The 27,612-nt window shown below is 47.1% G+C and overlaps 1 protein-coding gene across 1 annotated transcript in view; it reads right to left on the bottom strand.

Moving 5' to 3' along the window:
• The window catches only part of LOC136586785 (macrophage mannose receptor 1-like), a 359,197-nt gene that overhangs the window by 185,930 nt on the left and 145,655 nt on the right, over positions 1–27,612 (bottom strand). The window contains exons 15-17 of the mRNA XM_066585009.1: positions 16,738–16,879; positions 4,204–4,236; positions 1,867–2,030 (exon numbers count right to left, since the gene is read on the bottom strand). Of these exons, the coding sequence (XP_066441106.1) occupies positions 1,867–2,030; positions 4,204–4,236; positions 16,738–16,879 (339 nt within the window). The remainder of the gene's footprint in view (positions 1–1,866; positions 2,031–4,203; positions 4,237–16,737; positions 16,880–27,612) is intronic.

The raw sequence follows: 27,612 nt of genomic DNA, 5'->3' as shown, positions 1-27,612 counted from the left end.
TATGTACCGTCTGTGGGTTCCTGCTAGCCACCCATGCTGCGGGTGCACACAGACTTCCCATTGAGGTGTTTTACCTGTCTGTCCCCAAAACACTGACAGACTTGGGTAGGGTGCAGAGTTCAGATGGTTTACCCCTTGTGTTGTCGATGAGGTATTAGACACCCAAACAGAATGAGTAGTGTGTGGACACATGGAGTCCCCATTGCTTTGTCACTCGCAGCACCTTGGGCCACACAAGGTGTTTGCTGGGACAGAGGCTGACCCATGGCCCGCTCACATACTTCCCACACCGAGTATTGTTGCATTGTGGAGAAGTGTAGAAGCTCTAGGCCGGCAACGGAGTCCCCTTTATGCCCACGTTTGCAGCTCCTGAGGGAGGTGGCACAGGATTTCGAATGAAGATGGAATGTCAATCTATTATCAATTCTTGGGCAGCATGTAACCCAGTAGAAGAGGCAGCGGTGTGTCCCACAGGCAGTGCTTGTGCTTGGTTGGAGGTAGTGTGGTGCTTAGCTAAGGTGTGCCTTGCTAATGAGGGTTTGTCCCAAGTAAAAATTGTTGGGGGGGGGGGGGAGGGTGCACTCTTGCCGCTATTGTGGCTTAATAGTGAGACCTGGGAACCTGAGATGCAGCCCAGCATGTTGCCCCTCACCTGCCCTATCCGTTTCTGTGCCGTTTCCATCACTTTCGTAGGTTTTGCAGATTTTCACAAATGAAAACCTTAGCGGAGCATGGGTGATATACAAAAATGCTCGAGTCGCCCATTGACTTCAATCGGGTTCGTTACTTGAAACGAACCCTCGAGCATCGCGGAAAACTCGATTCGAGCAACGAGCACCCGAGCATTTTGGTGTTCGCTCATTTCTAGCTGCCTGTGATTGGTTACAGCACTCAGCCAATCACAGGCAGCTCTATGCCATTCATGGAATTCTGGTAGCTGAGGAGAGGTGAGTATATATATATTTTTTACTTTTAACACATTCTAGGGATGATTTTCAGGGAAGGGCTTATATTTAAAGCCCTTCCCCGAAAATCTCTGCAGGGCTTACCAGCAGCCCATTGCTTTCAATGGGACTGCAGAAGTGCTAGTCCCATTGAAAGCAATGGAAGAACATTGCAATCCTCTGCCACAGCTGTCACAGCTGTGGCAGGGGATTCTTTACTTCCTGCGGAGCTGTGACAGATGGCAGGGGATTCTTTACAGTGCTGTCACAGTGTTCAGTGACAAGGGGACTCCCCGCTGGGGAATACTGATGTGCACCACAGACCTATGGTGCACGCATGTCCTATGTTTTGCAGGTATGTGCGTTTGCACGCCTGTAAAACACGGACATGTGAACATACTGTAGGGAACCAATGATTATAACAGGCACATGTTTTTGTGTGGACAATTGTAAGCACATAAACTCGCTCATGTGAGTCCACTGTTATATACATCTTTCGCAAATTTTCATAAAAGCTGGTTAGACTTGGATAACTGTATAGTTTATCTAACCTAGCTTCAGTGTCCCAATAGTAATATCCAGATTAAAAGGAGCATAAAGGTCAAGAAAAGTTTTTCTGCTGAAGAAAGGGGAAGGGCAAGGGGGCGGGATCAGAACAAATTGGAGTATTTCACATTTAATGAATTAACTTTCTTTAGCAGAAACTGAAGAATCCCCAAGTATTTTTTGGTCACCCAACAGTCAGGATAAAACCACTGGTTACCCTAACTGGTGCCTGACCTCACTGTCTCCTTATGGGGAAATAGTTGGGCAACAATCGAAGTCCGTTACGGTTTGAATTTTATCTCAACTGCTGTGTGATCTGAAGTCGCCGTGGGCCCCTAGGCTAAAGTAAAAAAAAATATTAGTATTCTGGACTTACGTATTTCCAAAGGAATTTCCGCTCAGATTCACTGTTAATGGTGACAAGATGGGAAGAACTTCTTCTACAGAATTCTTGTGCTTTCTCCATCGGCACTTGATCTTCGCTAATATAGTATTGGCTGTCATTATAGATTAGCCAACCGTCATGTGTAAAGTTATATGCTGTGATGTAAAGAGGATACAAATACTTCATTATTACACGCAAGTGAGAAGGACTGATGCAAATGGTGCATAAAATGATACAACAGCAGCATGGCGGGACGGGTAATTAATTGTTATCAATCATTATTCTACGGTGAACTCAATATACCTCTGATATTCAATCTCCCCATCACACTGTTTGACATCTCATTGGGTTCACTGTATGTTTACATACATGTTATTTATTTATTGAGCCTGGGTCTGGTGTCTGTATCAGTTTAGGGGGACTGTATTACTCTTTATTAGTTTTGGGGGTCTGAGTCTAGATCTGTATTAGTTTAGGGAACATAGTCGGGTATCTGTCTTAATGTACAGAGTTTGGGCTCTATATTCATTTAGGGGGTCTGTATTTATTTAGGCGTCTACAGTTAGAGGGTTTGGTCTGGGGTTTAGGCTGCTTTGTGTTGTACATATCATTGAACTGGTCTACAGACCAGATCACTCTATATTTAAGGTGCGCTCACAGATTGCCGATTTGCTGTCGATTCTGTTGTCTATTTTGTTGCAGAGCTGCAGAAGATTGCACCATTTAAATTGGAATGCAATGGAAAGTGTGAAATCTGCTGCAAATCAGTAAGGCTGACTTCACATGGGCGAGCGCGATGTGTATAGTACCCCAGAATTTGGGGTCCCAAAGCCCATTTAACACTGGATCAGCTAAATTGCGTATAATAAAGGAAAAACTGGGAAAAATTATGTGAAATGTATGTTAAATTACGAAGCAACAATAATGTCTGGTTTACTAGGGGTTAATTCCTAATGTATAATATTCACATTTGCTAGCTCTGTATGATTAGGCAGAATTTCAGCTAATTCTCTGTCACTAGTGTCAGTCATCCTTAGATAGCTTGGGCATTAGAGAGTTAGTTGGCACCTTGCCTAGGATTGGGTGACACAGAGATAATAAAAGCGAGAGAAAGGGTGGAGTTAGAGGGTTAGAAGGAGAAGGACATTTAGGAGGAGAAGGAGGAGAAGAGTTGGTAAGAGGTAATGGAAGGAGCCAGAGAATGGAGAGATAAAGAAAAGGAAGAAAAAGAAGAGAGTGGTCTGAGGTGGGGGAAAGTGAAATGAGTGTCAGAGAAGTTTTTTTACAATCTTGCCCAGAGGAACCGATTCCAGGGTAGATCCCCCTGTCAGCTGGAAGGAACCCAGACACCGCAACTGTGAATGTTACTTGTCCCTGCACATCCAGGAATCAGAGTGTCTACATGAGAGCTTATACTGTTCCCCTCATTCCTCCACCAATAACCTCCTAGTCCAGTAACCACTTAAAATTAGCCCGTTAGCCCCATCTCCTTCTTCAGGAAGGAATCAAGGAATTTCTGAATGTAATTTGATGTGTTCAAGAAATGGCTAAAGACTTTTCTATTTGCTATAAGAAAAGCGTGAACATTGTACTCCAACCCAGAGTCTCAGTAAACTGTGTGCCTTCGCTTTTACTGCTACCTTTCTGGACGGGTTTCTTATTTCATCACAAACCCGCATGCAATCTAAAGGCACTGGCATCACAAAGAATTTATGATTTACTAATTGCTTTAGTCAAGAACCCCTTTGAAATCCCATCTGCCTCATGAACTACCACTGTAGACAGAGTAGCCACCACTATGACTAGGCCAGAATTGGCACACACACTGGAGCTACTCCCGCCAACTCCTGCTCGATGCATATAAGGCCGTGAATCATGGCCCCCATTTTGAGCTCCCCATCATGTGAATTCCCCATGGATGCGAGCCGTTTTTATGTCAAAACAGCCCTGCATCACTTTGGGGATGGAGTGATTCTCTGCCGTGGCTATTAGCCGTGGAGGAGGAGGATCACAAAGTTTGTCCCATTGTTTTCAATGGGAGACATTGCATTGCATGCACCTAGCATGTGGTGAGATGCTGCCACCTGCCCCATTGAGAACAATGGGCACTGCGATGCAAGAGCACACAGAAAGATAGAACAATGCCGCAATTTGTTCCTGTATTGCATTGGGTTAGCATGCAGGAAACATCGCTCATGTGTATGACCCCATTCAGAAGAATGGAGTTCTTTTTGTGTGAGATTTTCAACGCACAAATCTATGTGCAATGTTTTTTTCTCCCCACCCATGTGGAAGCAGCCTTAAAAAGAAAATAAAATAATTCCTCACCAACAGGTTTTGGTTCTTCCTTCAGTACAGCTCCTAGAAACAAAAATAATAAGTAATAGTTTAATCAGGAAATGCCGTGTATCAATCTAACAACTTTATTAGCACAATGATAAGGTGAAACCTTCCAATTAGCTCTACAGCCCACTTTGCCTTCTTGCCCCCTTTCTCTAAGTCAATCATAAAGCATTTAGCCAAATGGTAACCAGTTTCACATAACGACCGATACAAAGAGGGGTAAATGCTAGAGATGAGCGAGCGTACTTGTCCGAGCTTGATGCTCGTTCGAGTATTAGGGTGTTCGAGATGCTCGTTACTCGAGACGAGCACCACACGATGTTCGAGTTACTTTCACTTTCATCTCTGAGACATTAGCGCGCTTTTCTGGCCAATAGAAAGACATGGAAGGCATTACAACTTCCTCCTGTGACCTTCCAGCCCTATACCACCCCCCTGCAGTGAGTGGCTGGGGAGATCAGGTGACACCCGAGTATTTAAATCTGCCCCGCCCACGGCTCGCCACAGATGCATTCTGACATAGATCAGGGAAAGTGCTGCTGATGCTGCTGCTGCTATAGGGAGAGCGTTAGGTGTTATATTCGTCTTGAAGAACCCCAACGGTCCTTCTTAGGGCCACATCTGACTGTGTGCAGTACTGTTGAGGCTGCTTTTAGCAGTGTTGCACAATTTTTTTTTTTTGTATATCGGGCGTGCAGAGCATTGCGTCCTCAGTCTGCAGTCATTTTACTCAGTATAGGGGCAGTACTGGTGAGGCAGGGACAGTGGGAAAGGTGAAAGAGATATACTGTCTATATAGGCAGTGGGCTTTTTCAAAAAAATTGGGGAAAAATACTATATTTGGGCTGCCTGTGACCGTCTTCAGTGTACTGGGTGTCTGCTGGGGGTAGTAGTCCTAATTAATACGCAGCTAAGCGTTACAGCAGGCTTGTGCAAAATTGTTTCCTGGCTCTGCTGTGCCCGTTACATCACCGCCGCCATAGCGCCAGAGGGAAACCGTAAACATAATATATGCTGCATACAGTATCTGTCTGCTGTTTCAGCTCACCATTTAAAAAAAGGGAAGCCAAATACTTAAGGCGTACCACTGCCCTTTGGCCACTTGACTGCTTCTGCGCTGTGAATTCCACTAGCTGAGTGATACGCACCTACGTCTCACTACAGGCGTGCGCAAAATTGTTTCCTGGCTCTGCTGTGCCCGTTACATCACCGCCGCCATAGCGCCAGAGGGAAACCGTAAACATAATATATGCTGCATACAGTATCTGTCTGCTGTTTCAGCTCACCATTTAAAAAAAGGGAAGCCAAATACTTAAGGCGTACCACTGCCCTTTGGCCACTTGACTGCTTCTGCGCTGTGAATTCCACTAGCTGAGTGATACGCACCTACGTCTCACTACAGGCGTGCGCAAAATTGTTTCCTGGCTCTGCTGTGCCCGTTACATCACCGCCGTCATAGCGCCAGAGGGAAACAGTAAACATAATATACGCTGCATACAGTATCTGTCTGCTGTTTCAGCTCACCATTTAAAAAAAGGGAAGCCAAATACTTAAGGCGTACCACTGCCTTTGGCGACTTGACTGCTTCTGCGCTGTGAAGTCTACTAGCTCAGTGATACGCACCTACGTCTCACTACAGGCGTGCGCAAAATTGTTTCCTGGTTCTGCTGTGCGTTCCGTAAGCGAAGTCAGCCTCCAACCACAGGCCAATAAGCGTCACATTTAATTACAGCGTTCTGTTTCTGCTCTACTCGTAATACACCATGCTGAGGGGTAGGGGTAGGCCTAGAGGACGTGGACGCGGGCGAGGACGCAGAGGCCCAAGTCAGGGTGTGGGCACAGGCCGAGCTCCTGATCCAGGTGTATCGCAGCCGACTGCTGCGGGATTAGGAGAGGGGCAAGTTTTAGGGGTCCCCAGATTCATCTCACAATTAATGGGTCCACGCGGTAGACCTTTATTAGAAAATGAGCAGTGTGAGCAGGTCCTGTCGTGGATGGCAGAAAGTGCATCCAGCAATCTATCGACCACCCAGACTTCTACGCCGTCCACTGCTGCAACTCTGAATCCTCTGGCTGCTGCTCCTCCTTCTTCCCAGCCTCCTCACTCCATTACAATGACACATTCTGAGGAGCAGGCAGACTCCCAGGAACTGTTCTCGGGCCCCTGCCCAGAATGGGCAGCAATGGTTCCTCTCCCACCGGAGGAGTTTGTCGTGACCGATGCCCAACCTTTGGAAAGTTCCCGGGGTCCGGGGGATGAGGCTGGGGACTTCCGGCAACTGTCTCAGGAGCTTTCAGTTGGTGAGGAGGACGATGACGATGAGACACAGTTGTCTATCACTCAGGTAGTAGTAATTGCAGTAAGTCCGAGGGAGGAGTGCACAGAGGATTCGGAGGAAGAGCGGCCGGACGATGAGGTGACTGACCCCACCTGGTTTGCTAAGCCTACTGAGGACAGATCTTCAGAGGGGGAGGCAAGTGCAGCAGCAGGGCAGGTTGGAAGAGGCAGTGCAGTGGCCAGGGGTAGAGGCAGGGCCAGACCGAATAATCCACCAACTGTTTCCCAAAGCGTCCCCTCGCGCCATGCCACCCTGCAGAGGCCGAGGTGCTCAAAGGTGTGGCAGTTTTTCACTGAGAGTGCAGACGACCGACGAACTGTGGTGTGCAAGGTTTGTCGCGCCAAGATCAGCCGGGGAGCCACCACCACCAGCCTCACCACCACCAGCATGCGCAGGCATATGATGGCCAAGCACCCCACAAGGTGGGACGGAGGCCGTTCACCGCCTCCGGTTTGCACCACTGCCTCTCCCCCTGTGCCCCAACCTGCCACAGAGATCTAACCCCCCTCTCAGGACACAGGCACGACCGTCTCCCGGCCTGCACCCACACCCTCACCTCCGCTGTCCTCGGCCCCATCCAGCAATGTCTCTCAGCGCAGCGTCCAGCCGTCGCTAGCGCAACTGTTTGAGCGCAAGCGCAAGTACGCCACCACGCACCCACACACTCAAGTGTTAAACGTGCACATAGCCAAATTGATCAGCCTGGAGATGCTGCCGTATAGGCTTGTGGAAACGGAGGGTTTCAAAAACATGATGGCGGCGGCGGCGCCGCGCTACTCGGTTCCCAGTCGCCACTACTCTTCCCGATGTGCCGTCCCAGCCCTGCACGACCACGTCTCCCACAGCATTGTACGCGCCCTCACCAACTCGGTTACTGCTAAGGTCCACTTAACAACGGACACGTGGACAAGCACAGGTGGACAGGGCCACTATATCTCCCTGACGGCACATTTGGTGAATTTAGTGGAGGCTGGGACCCAGTCAGAGCCTATGACCGCTCACGTCCTACCCACCCCCAGAATTGCGGGCCCCAGCTCAGTGCTGGTATCTGCGACGGTGTATGCTTCCTCCACTAAACCACCCTCCTCCTCCTCCTACGCAACCTCTGTCTCGCAATCAAGATGTGTCAGCAGCAGCACGTCGCCACCAGTCGGTGTCCCGCGGGGTGGCAGCACAGCGGTGGGCAAGCGCCAGCAGGCCGTGCTGAAACTACTCAGCTTAGAAGAGAAAAGGCACACGGCCCACGAAGTGCTGCAGGGTCTGACAGAGCAGACCGACCGCTGGCTTTCGCCGCTGAGCCTCCAACCGGGCATGGTCGTGTGTGACAATGGCCGTAACCTGGTGGCGGCTCTGCAGCTCGGCAGCCTCACGCACGTGCCATGCCTGGCCCACGTCTTTAATTTGGTGGTTCAGCGCTTTCTGAAAAGCTACCCACGCTTGTCAGACCTGCTTGGAAAGGTGCACCTGCTCAGTGCACATTTCCGCAAGTCCAAGACGGACGCTGCCACCCTGCGCACCCTGCAACATCAGTTTAATCTGCCAGTGCACCGACTGCTGTGCGACGTGCCCACACGGTGGAACTCTACGCTCCACATGTTGGCCAGGCTCTATAAGCAGCGTAGAGATATAGTGGAATACCAACTCCAACATGGGCGGCGTAGTGGGAGTCAGCCTCCTCAATTCTTTACAGAAGAGTGGGCCTGGTTGGCAGACATCTGCCAGCTCCTTGGAAACTTTGAGGAGTCTACCCAGATGGTGAGCGGCGATGCTGCAATCATTAGCATCACCATTCCTCTGCTATGCCTCTTGAGAAGTTCCCTGCAAAGCATAAAGGCAGACGCTTTGCGCTTGGAAACGGAGGCGGGGGAAGAGAGTATATCGCTGGATAGTCAGAGCACCCTCATGTCTATATCTCAGCGCGTTGAGGAGGAGGAGGAGGAGGAGCATGAGAAGGAGGGGGAAGAGACAGCTTGGCCCACTGCTGAGGGTACCCATGCTGCTTGCCTGTCATCCTTTCAGCGTGTATGGCCTGAGGAGGAGGAGGAGGAGGAGGAGGAGGATCCTGAAAGTGATCTTCCTAGTGAGGACAGCCATGTGTTGCGTACTGGTACCCTGGCACACATGGCGGACTTTATGTTAGGATGCCTCTCTCGTGACCCTCGGATTACTGGGTGTACACACTGCTCGACCCACGGTATAAGGAGAACCTTTCCACTTTCATACCCGAAGAGGAAAGGGGTTCGTGAGTGATGCTATACCACAGGACCCTGGCGGACAAACTGATGGTAAAATTCCCATCCGACAGCGCTAGTGGCAGAAGGCGCAGTTCCGAGGGCCAGGTAGCAGGGGAGCCGCGGAGATCAGGCAGCATGTACAGCGCAGGCAGTGGAACACTCTCCAAGGCCTTTGCCAGCTTTATGGCTCCCCAGCAAGACTGTGTCACCTCTCCCCAGTCAAGGCTGAGTCGGCGGGAGCACTGTAAAAGGATGGTGAGGGACTACGTAGCCGATCGCACGACCATCCTCCGTGACGCCTTTGCCCCCTCTAACTACTGGGTGTCGAAGCTGGACACGTGGCCTGAACTCGCGCTGTATGCCCTGGAGGTGCTTGCTTGTCCTGCGGCTAGCGTCTTGTCAGAGAGGGTGTTTAGTGCGGCTGGGGGAATCATCACAGATAAGCGTACCTGCCTGTCAACCGACAGTGCCGACAGGCTTACACTCATAAAGATGAACAAAGCCTGGATTTTCCCAGACTTCTCTTCTCCACCAGCGGACAGCAGCGGTACCTAAACAATACGTAGGCTGCACCCGCGGATCGAAGCATCGTTCTCTATCACCATCAAAAAAGGGGACCTTTTAGCTTCATCAAGCTGTGTATTATATTCATCCTCCTCCTCCTGCTCCTCCTCCTGAAACCTCACGTAATCACGCCGAATGGGCAATTTTTCTTAGGCCCACAAGGCTCAGTCATATTACTTTAGTAAACAATGTTTATACATTTCAATTCTCATTAAAGCGCTGAAACTTGCACCTGAACCAATTTTTATTTTAACTGGGCTGCCTACAGGCCTAGTTACAAATTAAGCCACATTAACCAAAGCGAATAATGGGTTTCACCTGCCCTCTTGGTTGGGCATGGGCAATTTTTCTGAGGTACATTAGTACTGTTGGTACACCAATTTTTTTTGGCCCTCGCCTACAGTGTAATCCTAGTAATTTTTATGGGCTTTGCCTGCACTCATGGTACAAGCAAGGTGTGTGGGGTTTGCCTACACTTTTGCTACATAAACATATTACCAGTCTGACTGGGCTATGCACTGTTGGCCGAAGCACACCTGTATTGTATGTGACGTTAGCTCTGCTGAGCAGGGCACTGCAATGGGATATATTTATGTACCGCCGGTGGGTTCCAGGGAGCCGCCCATGCTGTGGGTCCACAGGGACTTCACATTAGGGATTTGTACCTGACAGTGTCTATGTATTAAAAACCCTGGTCAGACTGGGGCATGCAGTGTGGGCCGAAGACCACCTGCATTTAGTCGGACGTTACCACAGCTGTGATGGGCAATGCAATGGGATATATTTATATATCGCCGGTGGCTTCCTGGGACCCACCCATGCTGTCGGTCCAGACGGAGTTGTAACTGCATGTGTCCACTTCTAAAGAACCCCAGTCTGACTGGGGCATGCAGTGTGGGCCGAAGCCCACCTGCATTAAACCTGACGTTACCTCAACTGTGATGGGCAATGCAAGGGGATATATTTATGTACCGCCGATGGGTTCCAGGGAGCCATCCATGATGTGGGTCCACAGGGACTTCACATTAGGGATTTGTACCTGCCAGTGTCTATGTAGTAAAAACCCTGCTCAGACTGGGGCATGCAGTGTTGCCCGAAGCCCACCTGCATTTAATCTGACGTTAGCTCTGCTGTCCAGGGCACTGCAATGGGATACATTTCTGTACAGCCGGTGGGTTCCAGGGAGCCACCCATGCTGTGGGTGCACACGGAATTCCCATTGCGGAGTTGTACCTGCCTGTGACTATTTATAAAAAACCCCGGTCTGACTGGGGCATGCAGACACCATGACAGAATGAATAGTGTGTGGCACATGGGTTCCCCATTGCTATGTCCACGTGTGCAGCTCCTGATGGAGGTGGCACAGGATTGGATTTCTCATTGCTTCTGTACAGCATTGTGGGCTATCGCCCCGCCCCTTTTAAAGAGGGTCGCTGCCTGGCCGTGCCAACCCTCTGCAGTGTGTGCCTGCAGTTCCTCCTCATGGCAGACGCACTTATAAATAGACATGAGGGTGGTGTGGCTATGAGGGCAGCGTGTGGCATGAGTGCAGCTGAAGGCTGCGCAGGGACACTTTGGTGTGCGCTGTGGACACTGGGTCATGTGGGGGGGGTTGGGCAGCATGTTACCCAGGAGAAGTGGCAGCGGAGTGTCATGCAGGCAGTGTTTGCGCTTATTTGCAGGTAGTGTGGTGCTTAGCTAAAGTATGCCTTGCTAATGAGGGTTTTTCAGAAGTAAAAATTGTTGGGAGGGGGGGCCCACTCTTACTGCTATTGTGGCTTAATAGTGGGACCTGGGAACTTGAGATGCAGCCCAACATGTAGCCCCTCGCCTGCCCTATCTGTTTCTGTGTCGTTCCTATCACTTTCTTGAATTGCCCAGATTTTCACAAATGAAAACCTTAGCGAGCATCGGCGATATACAAAAATGCTTGGGTCGCCCATTGACTTCAATGGGGTTCGTTACTCAAGACGAACCCTCGAGCATCGCGAAAAGTTCATCTCGAGTAACGAGCACCCGAGCATTTTGGTGCTCGCTCATCTCTTGTAAATGCCCCACTGTGAATCAACCTCCCAAGAGAGAGGGAGATAAATCCCTCATATGACAACATTTAACATTGGCCATCAGTATGGGATTCTGTTGGCATTCCATCATTTCTGGATCTGGCTATTCCACATCGTGTATTTGTTTTGGAGAGAAATATTCTTTAATTATCTCACTAAAGATCCAATTCCCTTTAGGTTGGGTTCAAATATTGCGTTTTCAAGAAAAGCGCTGCGTTGTTTTTTCTACATAAAGGGCAAAAGCAAAATATAGAACTCACCAAAAACAATGTTTTTCTTCTTCTTTGTAGCATATTTCTTCCTTTTTACGGCATTTTTTTTTAATCACTGGAGTTTTTTTTATTCAAAATGCAGCATATTGCATGTATGCTATTTTTTCTGAGGTTTATATTTTAAACATGAAAAAATGCATGGAAAAAAGTATATTTAAAAAAGGTACAAAAAACAGCAGCAAACCTTCCCCCCCCTAAAAAAACTATAAAATTCGTAGTGATTTTTTTACAACACAAAGGAAAAACATTGCAGCATAGCGGTTTTGCTAATCTTACATTTCAGACTTTGCAGGGCATTTTTTTCTCCCCGCTTTCAAAAAATCATAACTTTTATTAATCCATAGACAGAGCTGTCTAGGGCTTGTTTTCTGCAGAGCCAGTTCTATTTTTCCATGATACTATTTACTGTACCGAATAATGTGCTTCATTTTTAAAAATTTTTTAAGCGAAATGAAACAGAAAAAAATGCAATTCTGCAATCTTTGGGTGGGGGGCGGTGGGGGTCTTGTTTCTACGGCATACATGCTGGAGCAAAAATGACATGATAACTTTATTCTATGGGTCAGTAAGGTTGCGATGATATAAAATTGATGTTTTTTTGCTGTACTCCTTCTTAAAAATAAAATATCTTTAGAAAAAAATAAATTACTTTCTGCCGCCATCTTTGAAAAGTCATAACATTTTTTATTTTTCCATCAAAATAGTGTAGTGAGGATTTGTTTTTTTGGGGGGGATGTCTTGTAGTTTCTATCAGAGGCATTTTGGAGTACATATGACTTTATCGCTTTTTATTAGATTTTTCCCTTTGAAATGGGTTGACCAAAAAGCGCAATATTACATTATATTCTATCAAGCCATGCAACAGCCATTGTTTCATAACCAATAGGAAATAGTAGCCCTGGGAGCCTACATAAGGCCCCCAGTTTCCATGCCAAATGAACGGCACCCCATAATTTCATCATGGGAGGGCCATTCGGGACTCCCAAACTCCAATTAGGGCATTTTAATGCAGTTGTCAGAATTGAAGATGGAATTTAATTTCAACCGTTTTTACCAAGGGTTTTACAAATGTGGTACAGGTGCATAACATTCTTATGACCCCACACAGGGGGCTGATTGTTGCCATCTTAAAGTACACTAGTTTTTAACAAAAGAACATACTCCCAATATGGAGTAATAGGAGGGGGTAACAAAGGATATAAAACATGGGATCTTCAAGGATCCATATCAGCTGCTTAGTGTGGGGGGTCAATAATTGAGGCTGGTTTTCGATGGGATGTTTGTGGATGAGACATACTTACGTAGTCCCGGAATCTCGAGATAACCATTCCAGGGTTGCCATGTACCTAGAAAATTAAATAAGGTTTCCCTCCGGATTGCATGGATCCTTTCATAAAGCATAATTGTGGATATTCTATTAGGCACCTCAGAGAAAGAGAGGTTTGAGGATTTCCATCTAGAGGCAATATGGATCCTGGCAGCCATACAAATAAACTGAATGAGCTTATGGGCTCTAAATGTAAACTTAGGTGGGCAATCCCCCAGGAGAAAGACTGTGGTTTAGTAAGTTGTGAACTTGTGACCACGGTTTCTCCATCTCCAGACAGGACCACCAGGTATGAAACACACTCCCCACAGCCTGACAACCTCGGAAACAAAGCAGTGAGGATGATGGAAAGAGGTGATGCACTCTCTGTGGCACTAAATACGTTCTATGTAGGATTTTAACTGAAATTTCCATAAGGGAAACTTGATGGCTGCCCTTAGTGATCGTGGAGCAGCAATGTTGTCATTTTTTTAGAGTCATCTGCATCCACAAGTCCTCATAATGTCCCCGAAACTATACAGAAGCGCCCCTTGTCATCTCCATCCACCTGGTTCATGTGCAGTGGTAGGGAGTTGTTGAAACTATTCACTTCCCCACTTATGTTTTGTGAGAACAGAAGCAGCGTGGAATCTAGAGTAATGTGGGTGGAAGTAGCTAGTGATGGAAGAGTGGGAAAAGTGGGCTTTCTGGATGCATATTACATCTCAGGGATGTTTCATATAAGATAGGAAAGCCTGTTTTTGTTTCTGGGACAGTTGAATCACCGTACATTATATGAAATGACATGGACCATAAGCAGAGACTACACATCTCTGTTGGAAACCCTGTAGACCAGAGCTCCATGGTGGATCACTAGGACATTAACATGGAATGGACTTTCTTGATGACCTAAGTAAGGGGGAACTGAACATTAACTTGCAGTTCATGAATGGTAAAAGCATAAACTGTAAAACAGGGATGTGAGTTCTAAGACCCAACCATGGATAGCTGATATCATTCCTCAATAGCGGGTGTTTGACAGTCATCTTTGTGTGTATCAACATGAAAAGCATGGCTGGACCTGCATTGGTTTTTAAGAAATGTAACCATTTACAAGGCTTTACACCTTGTAGTTGCAGAAGGGGTTAATACCTCCTGTCTCCAATAAACATCCATCTTACTCTGCAAGTCCTTTTCAGCCCAGTCTAAAAGCCCATCGAGTGGGATAAAGGTATCTGCAAAAAGCATACAAAACTTAGCTCTAACATGTTCAACCTAATATGTTGCAACTGAGTTTAAGTAGACCTAAGGCCCATAACATTATGGACAAGCCTAACACTGGCCCCCGACTGACCAGTGTCACATGTGTCCATGCTCCAATGCCCTTTAAGAGTTCCCCCCTATATATTTTTGCTCAAGTGCCTGAATCCATTCTGGTCCAAGCTGCAGTGGAGGTCGCCCCATTTGGTCATCTGATTGGACCTGCTGTAGCCCCTGTTTGTCTGCGGCGGACCTCTTGGTCCGGGTGCAGTCATCACTGGAATGCAAGTAGTGTCTACAGCTTGATAGGCATCTGCCAGGGTTCTTGCTGAATACAATCTTCTATGCTATTGGAAAAGAATGGCAAAAGGGAATCCCCATATATATTTTATGTTAGCTGTGAAGTACCTGAGTCACGAATCACACGGATCTGCATTTTGCTAGCGTAGATCGGGCTATATCCGCATAAAGTTGAACTAGGGTAGGAAGTCCTGGTAATTGGGACATTTGTCTCGCCACTGCCAGCAGCTGGTCTCGTATTTCACTGTAATGTAATTTCAAGATCACATCTTGGGGTAGAGCAGAGTTAGGAGGGTGAGTCAGGGCCCAGTGGATCCTGTTCATCCGTAGCAGTTGTTGGTCAATGTTGGGCTGAAGTGCGGAGAAAAGGGTGGTGACTGACTCTTTCAGAGCTGTCACTGACTCCGTGAGTCCTCCGATTAGGATATTTGCTTACCTGGACCTGTTTTCCAGTTTTTCATTTTTGGACTCTTGGAGATGTAGTCTGGACTTTAGCTCTTCAATGCACTGTTTATCGATCTCCAGTGCAACCACAATGTCATCCATCTTCTGTTCCAGCCCATTGGTTCTCTGGCGGCATCACTCCTATGTTTGAATCAGCTTGAAATTGGGTTGCAAATAATTCCAGTAAAGTACCCTGTGGTGTAATTTGAGATACCTATGGGGTCTTTACTGTAGTTATGGTCATTTCTGAAACTGTGTGAGTCAGCTGCATAAATTATAAAGCCTTTCTTAGAGAATGTGAAGGTCCAGCCGAAGTGTAATCTAGTTGTACATCAGCGCATCCTTCTCAGACCACCCATGTGTCGCACACTGACAGTAGGGGGTGGGCATAGTCTATGGCATATAGTAGATGGTAGAAAGAGTCCGTACACAGGATGCTCAGAAGTGTGGAAGCTTTATGAAATTGTAGCTGTTGGGAGTCAGTAGTAACCACACGGGTGATTGCTGTTGTTCAGCGTTAAATCTTGTGGTTTTCTGCTATTATGTTACAACATATGCATAGCAATATAGGGTACTGTCTCCCCTCTTTCCAGGGCCCTGCAGCTTCTGGGGTCACTCTGGGCTGATAGTGCTTAGCTCCCTCTCTCCCAGCTCACTGTGCTACCCAGTTCTTCTGATGCAACAGCTCACTTGGCTATCAGGGAGTCCCTCTTGTTCTTGGGTAGACTTTTGGATGGCTGTTAGCAGCACTACACACCTCCAGGGGGCTGGGCCTCCCTGAAAATTCAGGCTGGGGATTTGCAGGCCCAAGGAGGCCGCTTTTAGCTGCAGCCTCCAGCTGTGGTGTAGTGGCTCCTCAGACCCCTCTTTTCATGTTTCCTGGTCTCAGGGAGCCAGCTCTCCCACTCTGGAGTGTATCTGCTGCTTGGATTGAGGTAGTCATTGGCGGTTAGACCCCGGTAACACTCGCACTGCCAGGTCCCACTCACCTGCTTCTTGTTGTTGGAGAGGGGCCTGATGGTGAGGTTGGACCTGCTTTTATCCTCCGAAGGTGGTCCTGTCGCTTTTACTGTCTCCAGTAACTTGTGCGTTTCTCGCAAAGTTGCCGCCGGGCTGTGGTACCCGGAAATCATGGCCTGGAATTCGTAGGCCGCAACAGGCCTCACCCCATGGTTGCATCCAAACTGACACTAAAGGGTCTCGATCTGCTCCCCTCAAGCAAAAGAGGGCAGCAGAGAGGCAACTGAGGCTATATGGGGCTCAGGTGAGGTGGGAAACCCTGGATTTACTGACTGGTCTGCAGAGCTCCACAGGCTGTGTACTCCCCCATACCTTGAACTACCATGATGTAACTGTACATCATGGAGTGTTAAAGCCAGGAATCTTGACTTTACAATTAGACCAAAAGCCTTGCTGAAGCCACAATTAAACTGGGGCTGCAGTTATTTGAAGTAGAATGAGCTCTGTTCAAAACTGTAATCTCATTTTCCTGTTGAAGAAACAGAGCTCAGGGGAATAAATAGGGTGGATAATAATCATTTTTATTTCTATAGTGCCAACATATCCCACAGCACTTTACAAGCCATAGAGAACACAGACAACATAGGACATTACATACAACAGTAAACCAATAGAAAATTTTAACAATACAGATCCTGCTCACAAGAGTTTACAGACTATGAATAAGTCGGGGTGACACAACAGGTACAGGTTAATCTTGATAAGTATGCACAGTACCTTTTTGTAGTTCACAAATCCATCCATATGCATCATCACAGTGTTTATCACTCCACCACAAGTTATAACTAGACATTATCCCACAGAACTCCTCTCCATCGCGATTGTTGGGTTCACGATAATGCCAGTTGTTATAAACCAACTAATAAAAAAATGAAAAATATCATTCATCAGCTAATAGTAAGAAAAGTAAAATTCACAATATTAATAGATGATATCCAAGTCACCTTGTCAAAGTACATATATAATATCCGCTAGGACTGCTGGTATATTAAACATATCTCACGTAACAGTTTCACTGAGGGTGTTTGCACACATTCACAGTCTAGACGTGGCTAAAAGCGCATTAAAACCTCAGCTGAAAAATTGTGGTTTCGGAAGCAGTTGTCATTTTTATAGGTGAAATGTATCTGTGATAATGAATGCATCCTCAGGGTATGTTCACACAGCAGAAACCCATGTTAATTATAATTTGACTTTGGTTTCATGGGAAATCCACATTGAAAATCCATGTGTTTAACAGTAGATTTTATGTTGGCAGATTTCCTATTTTAATGCCTGAATTTGCCATGGAATACACTGCAAATATGTGATATGTTACTATTTTGCACAACGTAGATTTCAAAATACACGATGGGAAAAATCTGTGCAGTAGTTCAAATTTCATTTTGTATCTCTGTGGCAAAATCCAAGTTCAAATGTTCAGTGTGAACCATACATTGTCAATACAATAGGGGTCTTAGTGAAATGAATATGACTCCATGTTCTATCCTATGCGTTGCCATATTGTAAGCCTGTAGCAATCTTATGTGTCTCTTTTCACTGTATTTATTTGTCCTTTTTCTGGAGGATATGTGGATATTAAATGGTTATTTAATAAGCCTTGAGGGAATCGCTAAGGCTTTTGTTCCAGAAGATAGCTACTGTGGCCTTTAGGCTGGTCGGTGGGTCAAACTGACATGTTTCTAGCTGTTCACATATGTTCCTAAACATTCTCTCTAAACACATTTTTGTTTAGATTTATTGTTCCAAGAAATTAATCATGTATGGTCAACTCTGCAACTGTATCGTTTGGTTGGCATTTTAAATGTTAAATTCTTTATCTTGTATATTTTTATTGTGTTTATGTTTCTTTGAACAATGGTAACAAATGAATTATAATAGATTTGAATAATTGTAATTGAACATGTGAACCTATAAAATCTGTCATCTCTCACTCGATAAACAGATTACTTTGGATCACATCCCATGTTGTGTGATTTAATGTTAGTCTCCTGAGCTCATATTACCTCTAACAATTGAATTTGGACCCCAACAGCATATTGTAAAGCAAATATCGGTTTGCACTAACAAGGGTGTCAGCTGTTTCTTACAGCCAACACCCACCTGCAACAGCTCAAATTAGCAGCATCACTTATTGGAGCTGCTAACCTTTTAAATGCCATCAATTTTGACATCGACATTAAAATGCTGCGATCCTTGTTAGAGGGTCCTGCACTGTCTGCTGCGATGAGATCGCCGGGTGCTGTGCGGTTGCCATGGCAGCTGGGGGCCTTTTGAAAGGCACCATGGCAGCTATTGCATATTGCCTATCAAGCCACGCCTGTGGCTTGATAGATTTCCTGTCTGATCGCGGTATAATGAAATGCTATGGCATTAGATCTTACTGCAAAAACAAGCAATCCATCATAAGTTCTTGTCCAATGGGGGCTAAAAAACGTAAAAGTTGATTTTAAAAAGTTTTATTAATTATTAATACAAATAAAAGGTAATAAAGTTAAAAAAAAAAAACGTTTGCCATATTTATAATAAAATAATCAAAGCACAAAACATATTTGATCACCAAAAAAGAAAAAAAATATTAAAAAACTAACTTTATTGATTATTCTTAAAAACTAATTTGTGGACAGACTCAAACATATATGTATGAGGTAGGATCCCAGTTTATGTATGGACACCAGAGATATTACCCCCTCATAACTTATTTTTTCTAAATACACGGTGTGCAGAGTACCAAAAACCCATATAGTGTGTGAATATACGTATGCTGCCAACTCTCGGCACCTTATCCTAATGAAAAATCCCAAATAGGAAGGCACTTTCTTTTTCCATAGGAGAGCCTTTTGGTTTTGGCTGACAAATTGCAGACCCAGATGTGATCGTCTGCGTATTCTATTTATATGGCTCAGAGTCAGCAGCCCACAAACTGAGAAACAGAGCAGCAATTGTTGTAGTGCGGTCTTCTGTTTTCCTGATTCCAGTCACTTCTAATCATGTTAGACCCCTTTACATAATATATGCCCCTTAATCTCCTATTAGGTGGCAGCAGATTTCATAAATATTAGGGCTGGCTCCTTCAGATATTCAGATCAATTTATCCTGGTGATGTTATAACCCAGGGCAAATTGAGAAAGGGTGAGATAGAATGTGCGCTATCCTGTGTATCATGTCACACTTTTCATTATCTTTCCACTCAAATAAATCATGCCCCAGTAAAATATAAATAATGGGGAAGAATGGGTTAACTTCAAAACAGCAATTATGGTGTATATGCCCCATATATACTGTCCTTTCTGTAAGCACCCCTTGTTTCTCCGGGTGGAAATTATAAACCCAGCAATAAAGGGGTTAACTCATGTTACCCTGAAGTGTAAATCGTTAGCAAGGTGAACTGCTCGCTAGTATAATACCCCTATTACCAGCAAGATAAATTCCTTTCTGTTAAATTATTAGAAAGACGGTCTGGAAAAGGAAGGGGTTAATGTCAGATATGCACATCTTGTAGCTAAGGGAAACTCCTATCTGACTCCTATGGCGCTAATAAGCCATGATAATTCTAGCTGAGTGGGCACCGTTGTAGCCGCCCGACAGATGGCATTGGGTGGCCGGCTAGTGCTAAGCTAACTAACTATATGTAGTATACTGACTAATCTAAACTACATCAACGCATTTCTATAGCCAGCTTTACATTCTGGCTGTGTCATCAGGATGAAGAGAGAACATGCAGGAGCAGTCGTGATGCCTGGCTGCATTCCCTATGGTCAGTGCCACACGTCAGATCCTGACAGCGCTTATATATTATTGGCCCCTCCTTCCCTATTCCTGGGGTAATACCCCTCTCCACCAATCCTAAAGCACCATTGTCCCATAGGACGTCCCCCTCCACTTCTCACGATGTGTGTGCGAGTGGGAAACTGCCTACCGTGACTTCAAGTGGCGATCAGCACTGGACAGCTCCCTCCATTAAGGTGAATTAGCATGCCTCCTTCACAATCAGTATATCATTTTATTAATTAATTTTTGATTAACATGAGAGATGGATTACTGTGATATACACTTGTGGAGATCATATTGTTTTATGGTGATTTTAAAGGGGATGATTACCTTAAAGGGATGGTTTTCATTAGTTATTGCAGAGGCCAAAAACTGTATTTATATTATACCTCAGAGATAAACCGGATTAGTCAATTTTAGCATAGGACAAAAGTCACATTCAGATATCATTTGAAAGTCCATCGCACTATGTGGGCAAGACTAGGCAGCAGCTCAGGGAAGGATACTAGCTCACGTGGGAGTCACCCTATGTTACACAGAAGACTGAATCCACTTATAACACCCATACAATTAAAAAAACATGTGAGACAAACTCAGTATTTTTCCTCCTAAATTAACATGCTATAATGATATGCACAATTACTGCAACAATCCCCATATACTAAGCATTATATCTAAAAAGCATACTTAGTTGCACATGAGCATTTAAGATAACTATATCCTTTTTCTGTATAACGCTATAGAAATTCCTAACCAACCATTATAGACCTTGATCAAATCTACAAATGAAAAAACAATGTTGTCTTCCATGTCAATGATGTTTTTGAATAGTCTAGAAAACCTGTATTACAAATGTGTTATTACCGTTCTATTGCAAAAAATTACATTTATAAATAGCAAAAAAAAAACAACCCATAAATCAAACCCGATTATTATAACCTTCAGTTAAATCAACTACAAGAGAAATAGTATTAATCTTGGTGACAACACGTTAGAATGTTTTTAATGTTTTTTAATTGCATGGGCGTTATAAGTGCATTCAGTCTTCTGTGTAAACACATCCCTAGTTTTATCAATAATGCTGTGACACTATCAATAAAGGCAAAGTTTTTGTATAGCTCCGAAGGTGAACCTTCTGTTACTGAAATGTTTATTGATCTCCACAAGTGTATATCACAGTAATCCATCTCTCATGTGTATCAAAAATGAATTAATGAAAGGTTATACAGATTGTGAAGGAGGCATGCTAATACACATTAATGGAGGGAGCTGTCCAGTGCTGATCTTTGCACGGGACTTAAATAGCTCCATCGCGATATATTGGAACTAGAGATGAGCGAGCGTACTCGTCCGAGCTTGATGCTCGTTCGAGTATTAGGGTGTTCGAGATGCTCGTTACTCGAGACAAGCACCACGCGATGTTCGAGTTACTTTCACTTTCATCTCTGAGACATTAGCGCGCTTTTCTGGCCAATAGAAAGACATGGAAGGCATTACAACTTCCTCCTGTGACGTTCCAGCCCTATACGACCCCCCTGCAGTGAGTGGCTGGGGAAATCAGGTGTCACCCCAGTATTAAAATCTGCCCCGCCCGTGGCTCGCCACACATGCATTCTGACAGAGATCAGGGAAAGTGCTGCTGATGCTGCTGCTATAGGGAGAGCGTTAGGTGTTATTTTAGGCTTAAAGAACACCAACAGTCTTTCTTATGGCCACATCTGACCGTGTGCAGTACTGTTGAGGCTTCTTTTAGCAGTGTTGCACAATTTTTTTTTTTTGTATATCGGGCGTGCAGACCACTGCGTCCCCAGTCTGCAGTCATTTTACTCAGTACTGGGGCAGTACTGGTGAGGCAGGGACAGTGGAAAAGGTGAAAGAGATATACTGTCTATATAGGCAGTGGGCTTTTTCAAAAAAAATTGGGGAAAAATACTATATTTAGGCTGCCTGTGACCGTCTTCAGTGTACTGCGTGTCTGCTGGGGGTAGTAGTCCTAATTAATACGCAGCTAAGCGTTACAGCAGGCTTGCGCAAAATTGTTTCCTGGCTCTGCTGTGCCTGTTTCATCACCACCGTGATAGCGCCAGAGGGAAACAGTAAACATAATATACGCTGCATACAGTATCTGTCTGCTGTTTCAGCTCACCATTTAAAAAAAGGGAAGCCAAATACTTAAGGCATACCACTGCCCTTTGGCGACTTGATTGCTTCTGCGCTGTAAATTCCACTAGCTCAGTCCTACGCACCTACGTCTCACTACAGGCGTGCGCAAAATTGTTTCCTGGCTCTGCTGTCTCCGTTACATCACCGCCGTGATAGCGCCAGAGGGAAACAGTAAACATAATATACGCTGCATACAGTATCTGTCTGCTGTTTCAGCTCACCATTTAAAAAAAGGGAAGCCAAATACTTAAGGCATACCACTGCCCTTTGGCGACTTGGTTGCTTCTGCGCTGTAAATTCCACTAGCTCAGTCCTACGCACCTACGTCTCACTACAGGCTTGCGCAAAATTGTTTCCTGGCTCTGCTGTCTCAGTTACATCACCGCCGTGATAGCGCCAGAGGGAAACAGTAAACATAATATACGCTGCATACAGTATCTGTCTGCTGTTTCAGCTCACCATTTAAAAAAAGGGAAGCCAAATACTTAAGGCATACCACTGCCCTTTGGCGACTTGATTGCTTCTGCGCTGTAAATTCCACTAGCTCAGTCCTACGCACCTACGTCTCACTACAGGCGTGCGCAAAATTGTTTCCTGGCTCTGCTGTGCGTTCCGTAAGTGAAGTCAGCCTCCAAACACAGGCCAATAAGCGGCACATTTAATTACAGCGTTCTGTTTCTGCTCTACTTGTTATACACCATGCTGAGGGGTAGGGGTAGGCCTAGAGGACATGGACACGGGCGAGGACGCGGAGGCCCAAGTCAGGGTGTGGGCACAGGCCGAGCTCCTGATCCAGGTGTATCGCAGCCGACTGCTGCGGGATTAGGAGAGAGGCAAGTTTCAGGGGTCCCCAGATTCATCTCACAATTAATGGGTCCACGCGGTAGACCTTTATTAGAAAATGAGTAGTGTGAGCAGGTCCTGTCGTGGATGGCAGAAAGTGCATCCAGCAATCTATCGACCACCCAGACTTCTACACCATCCACTGCTGCATCTCTGAATCCTCCTGCTGCTGCTCCTCCTTCTTCCCAGCCTTCTCACTCCATTACAATGACACATTCTGAGGAGCAGGCAGACTCCCAGGAACTGTTCTCGGGCCCCTGCCCAGAATGGGCAGCAATGGTTCCTCTCCCACCGGAGGAGTTTGTCGTGACCGATGCCCAACCTTTGGAAAGTTCCCGGGGTCCGGGGGATGAGGCTGGGGACTTCCGGCAACTGTCTCAAGAGCTTTCAGTGGGTGAGGAGGACGATGACGATAAGACACAGTTGTCTATCACTCAGGAAGTAGTAATTGGAGTAGGTCCGAGGGAGGAGCGCACAGAGGATTCGGAGGAAGAGCAGCTGGACAATGAGGTGACTGACCCCACCTGGTTTGCTAAGCCTACAGAGAACAGGTCTTCAGAGGGGGAGACAGTGTGGTGGCCAGGGGTAGAGGCAGGGCCAGACCGAATAATCCACCAACTGTTTCCCAAAGCGCCCCCTCGCGCCATGCCACCCTGCAGAGGCCGAGGTGCTCAAAGGTCTGGCAGTTTTTCACTGAGAGTGCAGACGAGCGACGAACTGTGGTGTGCAAGGTTTGTCGCGCCAAGATCAGGCGGGGAGCCACCACCATCAGCCTCACCACCACCAGCATGCGCAGGCATATGATGGCCAAGCACCCCACAAGGTGGGACGGAGGCCGTTCACCGCCTCCGGTTTGCACCACTGCCTCTCCCCCTGTGCCCCAACCTGCCACTGAGATCCAACCCCCCTCTCAGTACACAGGCACGACCGTCTCCCGGCCTGCACCCACACCCTCACCTCCGCTGTCCTTGGCCCCATCCAGCAATGTCTCTCAGCGCAGCGTCCAGCCGTCGCTAGCGCAAGTGTTGGAGCGCAAGCGCAAGTACGCCACCACGCACCCGCACGCTCAAGCGTTAAACGTGCACATAGCCAAATTGATCAGCCTGGAGATGCTGCCGTATAGGCTTGTGGAAACGGAGGCTTTCAAAAACATGATGGCGGCGGCGGCCCCGCGCTACTCGGTTCCCAGTCGCCACTACTTTTCCCGATGTGCCGTCCCAGCCCTGCACGACCACGTCTCCCGCAACATAGTGGGCGCTCTCACCAATGCGGTTACTGCCAAGGCCCACTTAACAACGGACACGTGGATAAGCACAGGCGGGCAGGGCCACTATATCTCCCTGACGGCACATTGGGTGAATTTAGTGGAGGCTGGGACCGAGTCAGAGCCTGGGACCGCTCACATCCTACCCACCCCCAGAATTGCGGGCCCCAGCTCGGTGCTGGTATCTGCGACGGTGTATGCTTCCTCCACTAAACCACCCTCCTCCTCCTCCTACGCAACCTCTGTCTCGCAATCAAGATGTGTCAGCAGCAGCACGTCGCCACCAGTCAGTGTCGCTCGGGATGGCAGCACAGCGGTGGGCAAGTGTCAGCAGGCCATGCTGAAACTACTCAGCTTAGGAGAGAAGAGGCACATGGCCCACGAACTGATGCAGGGTCTGACAGAGCAGACCGACCGCTGGCTTTCGCCGCTCAGCCTCCAACCGGGCATGGTCGTGTGTGACAATGGCCGTAACCTGGTGGCGGCTCTGCAGCTCGGCAGCCTCACGCACGTGCCATGCCTGGCCGACATCTTTAATTTGGTGGTACAGCGCTTTCTGAAAAGCTACCCACGCTTGTCAGACCTGCTCAGAAAGGTGCGCCGGCTCAGCGCACATTTCCGCAAGTCCAAGACGGACGCTGCCACCCTGCGGACCCTCCAACATCGGTTTAATCTGCCAGTGCACCGGCTGCTGTGCGACATGCCCACATGGTGAAACTCTACGCTCCACATGTTGGCCAGGCTCTATGAGCAGCGTAGAGCTATAGTGGAATACCAACTCCAACATGGGCGGCGTAGTGCGAGTCAGCCTCCTCAATTCTTTACAGAAGAGTGGGCCTGGTTGGCAGACATCTGCCAGGTCCTTGGAAACTTTGAGGAGTCTACCCAGATGGTGAGCGGCGATGCTGCAATCATTAGCGTCACCATTCCTCTGCTAAGCCTCTTGAGAAGTTCCCTGCAAAGCATAAAGGCAGATGCTTTGCGCTCGGAAACGGAGGCGGGGGAAGACAGTATGTCGCTGGATAGTCAGAGCACCCTCCTGTCTATATCTCAGCGCGTTCAGGAGGAGGAGGAGGAGGGGGAGGAGCATGAGGAGGAGGGGGAAGAGACAGCTTGGCCCACTGCTGAGGGTACCCATGCTGCTTGCCTGTCATCCTTTCAGCGTGTAAGGCCTGAGGCGGAGGAGGAGGAGGATCCTGAAGGGGATCTTTCTAGTGAGGACAGCCATGTGTTGCATACAGTTACCCTGGCACACATGGCGGACTTCATGTTAGGATGCCTTTCTCGTGACCCTCGCGTTACACGCATTCTGGCCACTACGGATTACTGGGTGTACACACTGCTCGACCCACGGGAGAACCTTTCCATTCTCATACCCGAAGAGGAAAGGGGTTCGAGAGTGATGCTATACCCCAGGACCCTGGCGGACAAACTGATGGTAAAATTCCCATACGACAGCGCTAGTGGCCGAAGGCGCAGTTCCGAGGGCTAGGTAGCAGGGGAGGCGCGGAGATCAGGCAGCATGTACAGCGCAGACAGGGGAACACTCTCCAAGGCCTTTTCCAGCTTTATGGCTGCCCAGCAAGACTGTGTCACCTCTCCCCAGTCAAGGCTGAGTCGGCAGGAGCACTGTAAAAGGATGGTGAGGGAGTACGTAGCCGATCGCACGACCGTCCTCCGTGACGCCTTTGCCCCCTCTAACTACTGGGTGTAGAAGCTGGACACGTGGCCTGAACTCGTGCTGTATGCCCTGGAGGTGCTTGCTTGTCCTGCGGCTAGCGTCTTGTCAGAGAGGGTGTTTAGTGCGGCTATGGGAATCATCATGGATAAGCGTACCCGCCTGTCAACCGACAGTGCCGACAGGCTTACACTCATAAAGATGAACAAAGCCTGGATTTCCCCAGACTTCTCTTCTCCACCAGCGGACAACAGCGGTACCTAAACAATACGTAGGCTGCACCCGCGGATGGAAGCATCGTTCTCTATCACCATAAATAACTGGGAACTTTTAGCTTCATCAATCTGTGTATTATATTCATCCTCCTCCTCCTGCTCCTCCTCCTGAAACCTCACGTAATCATGCCAAACGGGTAATTTTTCTTAGGCCCACAAGGCTCAGTCATATTACTTTAGTAAACAATGTTTATACGTTTCAATTCTCATTAAAGCGTTAAAACTTGCACCTGAACCAATTTTTATTTTAACTGGGCTGCCTCCAGGCCTAGTTACAAATTAAGCCACATTAACCAAAGCGATTAATGGGTTTCACCTGCCCTCTTGGTTGGGCATGGGCAATTTTTCTGAGGTACATTAGTACTGTTGGTACACCAATTTTTTTGGGCCCTCGCCTACAGTGTAATCCTAGTAATTTTTATGGGCTTCGCCTGCACTCATGGTGCAGCAAGGTGTGTGGGGTTGGCCTACACTTTTGCTACATAAACATAAATGTAACTGGGGCCTTGTCTATACTGCAACTACTGAAATGTGAAAGAGACTGTTATCTCCCTAAACTGCTGCAACGGGAATGTTACTGTGGCCTGTCTTGACTGCTACTACTACTGAAATGGAACTAATACTGTGCTCCCCCTATACTGCTGCTTCAGAATTGCTACTGGGGCCTGTCTGGACTGCTACTACTACTGAAATGGAACTAATACTGTGCTCCCCCTATAATGCTGCTAGTGATATGTTACTTGGGCCTATCCCTAATGCTACCGCTGAAATGTTACTAATTCTGGGCTCTACCTATACTGCTGCTAATGCTATGTCACTGGGGTGTGGAAACGGAGGCTTCCCAAAGACATGATGGTGGCGAGGCCATTTCCCACCAATGCGGTTAATGTTAAGGTGCATAAACCCACGGACACATGGAGAGAACACGTGGTGCCTCAAAAACATCCCTCTCCTCCTCCATCAATGAAAAAATTCTTGGCAAATACCTTTGCATTGGTCCGTCTTTTGGCAGTCAAAGAATTTCACCTTTACCGACACAACAAGAGAGTCCCCACCATCCCCCCGCCACGGTCCACTTAATCCTGGCCACAATCCGATAACCAACTATATAAAACCGCGCTACTAGGTTTGCAGTCGCCACCAGATTCCCACCAACGCGGTTACTGTTAAGGTACATATTACCAGTCTGACTGGGGCATGCACTGTGGGTCGAAGCACACCTATAGTGTATGTGACGTTAGCTCTGCTGAGCAGGGTACTGCAATGGGATACATTTATGTACCGCCGATGGGTTCCAGGGAGCCACCCATGCTGTGGGTCCACAGGAACTTCACATTAGGGATTTGTACCTGCCAGTGTCTATGTAATGAAAACCCCGGTCAGACTGGGGCATGCAGTGTGGGCCGAAGACCACCTGCATTTAATCGGACGTTACCTCAGCTGTGATTGGCAATGCAATGGGACATATTTATGTACCGCCAGTGGGTTCCAGGGAGCCACCCATGCTGTGGGTTCACAGGGACTTCACATTAGGGATTTGTACCTGCCAGTGTCTATGTATTAAAAACCCCGGTCAGACTGGGGCATGCAGTGTGGAC

The sequence above is a fragment of the Eleutherodactylus coqui genome, chromosome 12 (assembly GCF_035609145.1).
Source record: "Eleutherodactylus coqui strain aEleCoq1 chromosome 12, aEleCoq1.hap1, whole genome shotgun sequence".
Classification (NCBI taxonomy): Eukaryota; Metazoa; Chordata; class Amphibia; order Anura; family Eleutherodactylidae; genus Eleutherodactylus; species Eleutherodactylus coqui.
The sequence above is the reverse complement of the archived record's forward strand: the minus strand, read 5'-3'. Positions and strand labels throughout refer to the sequence as shown.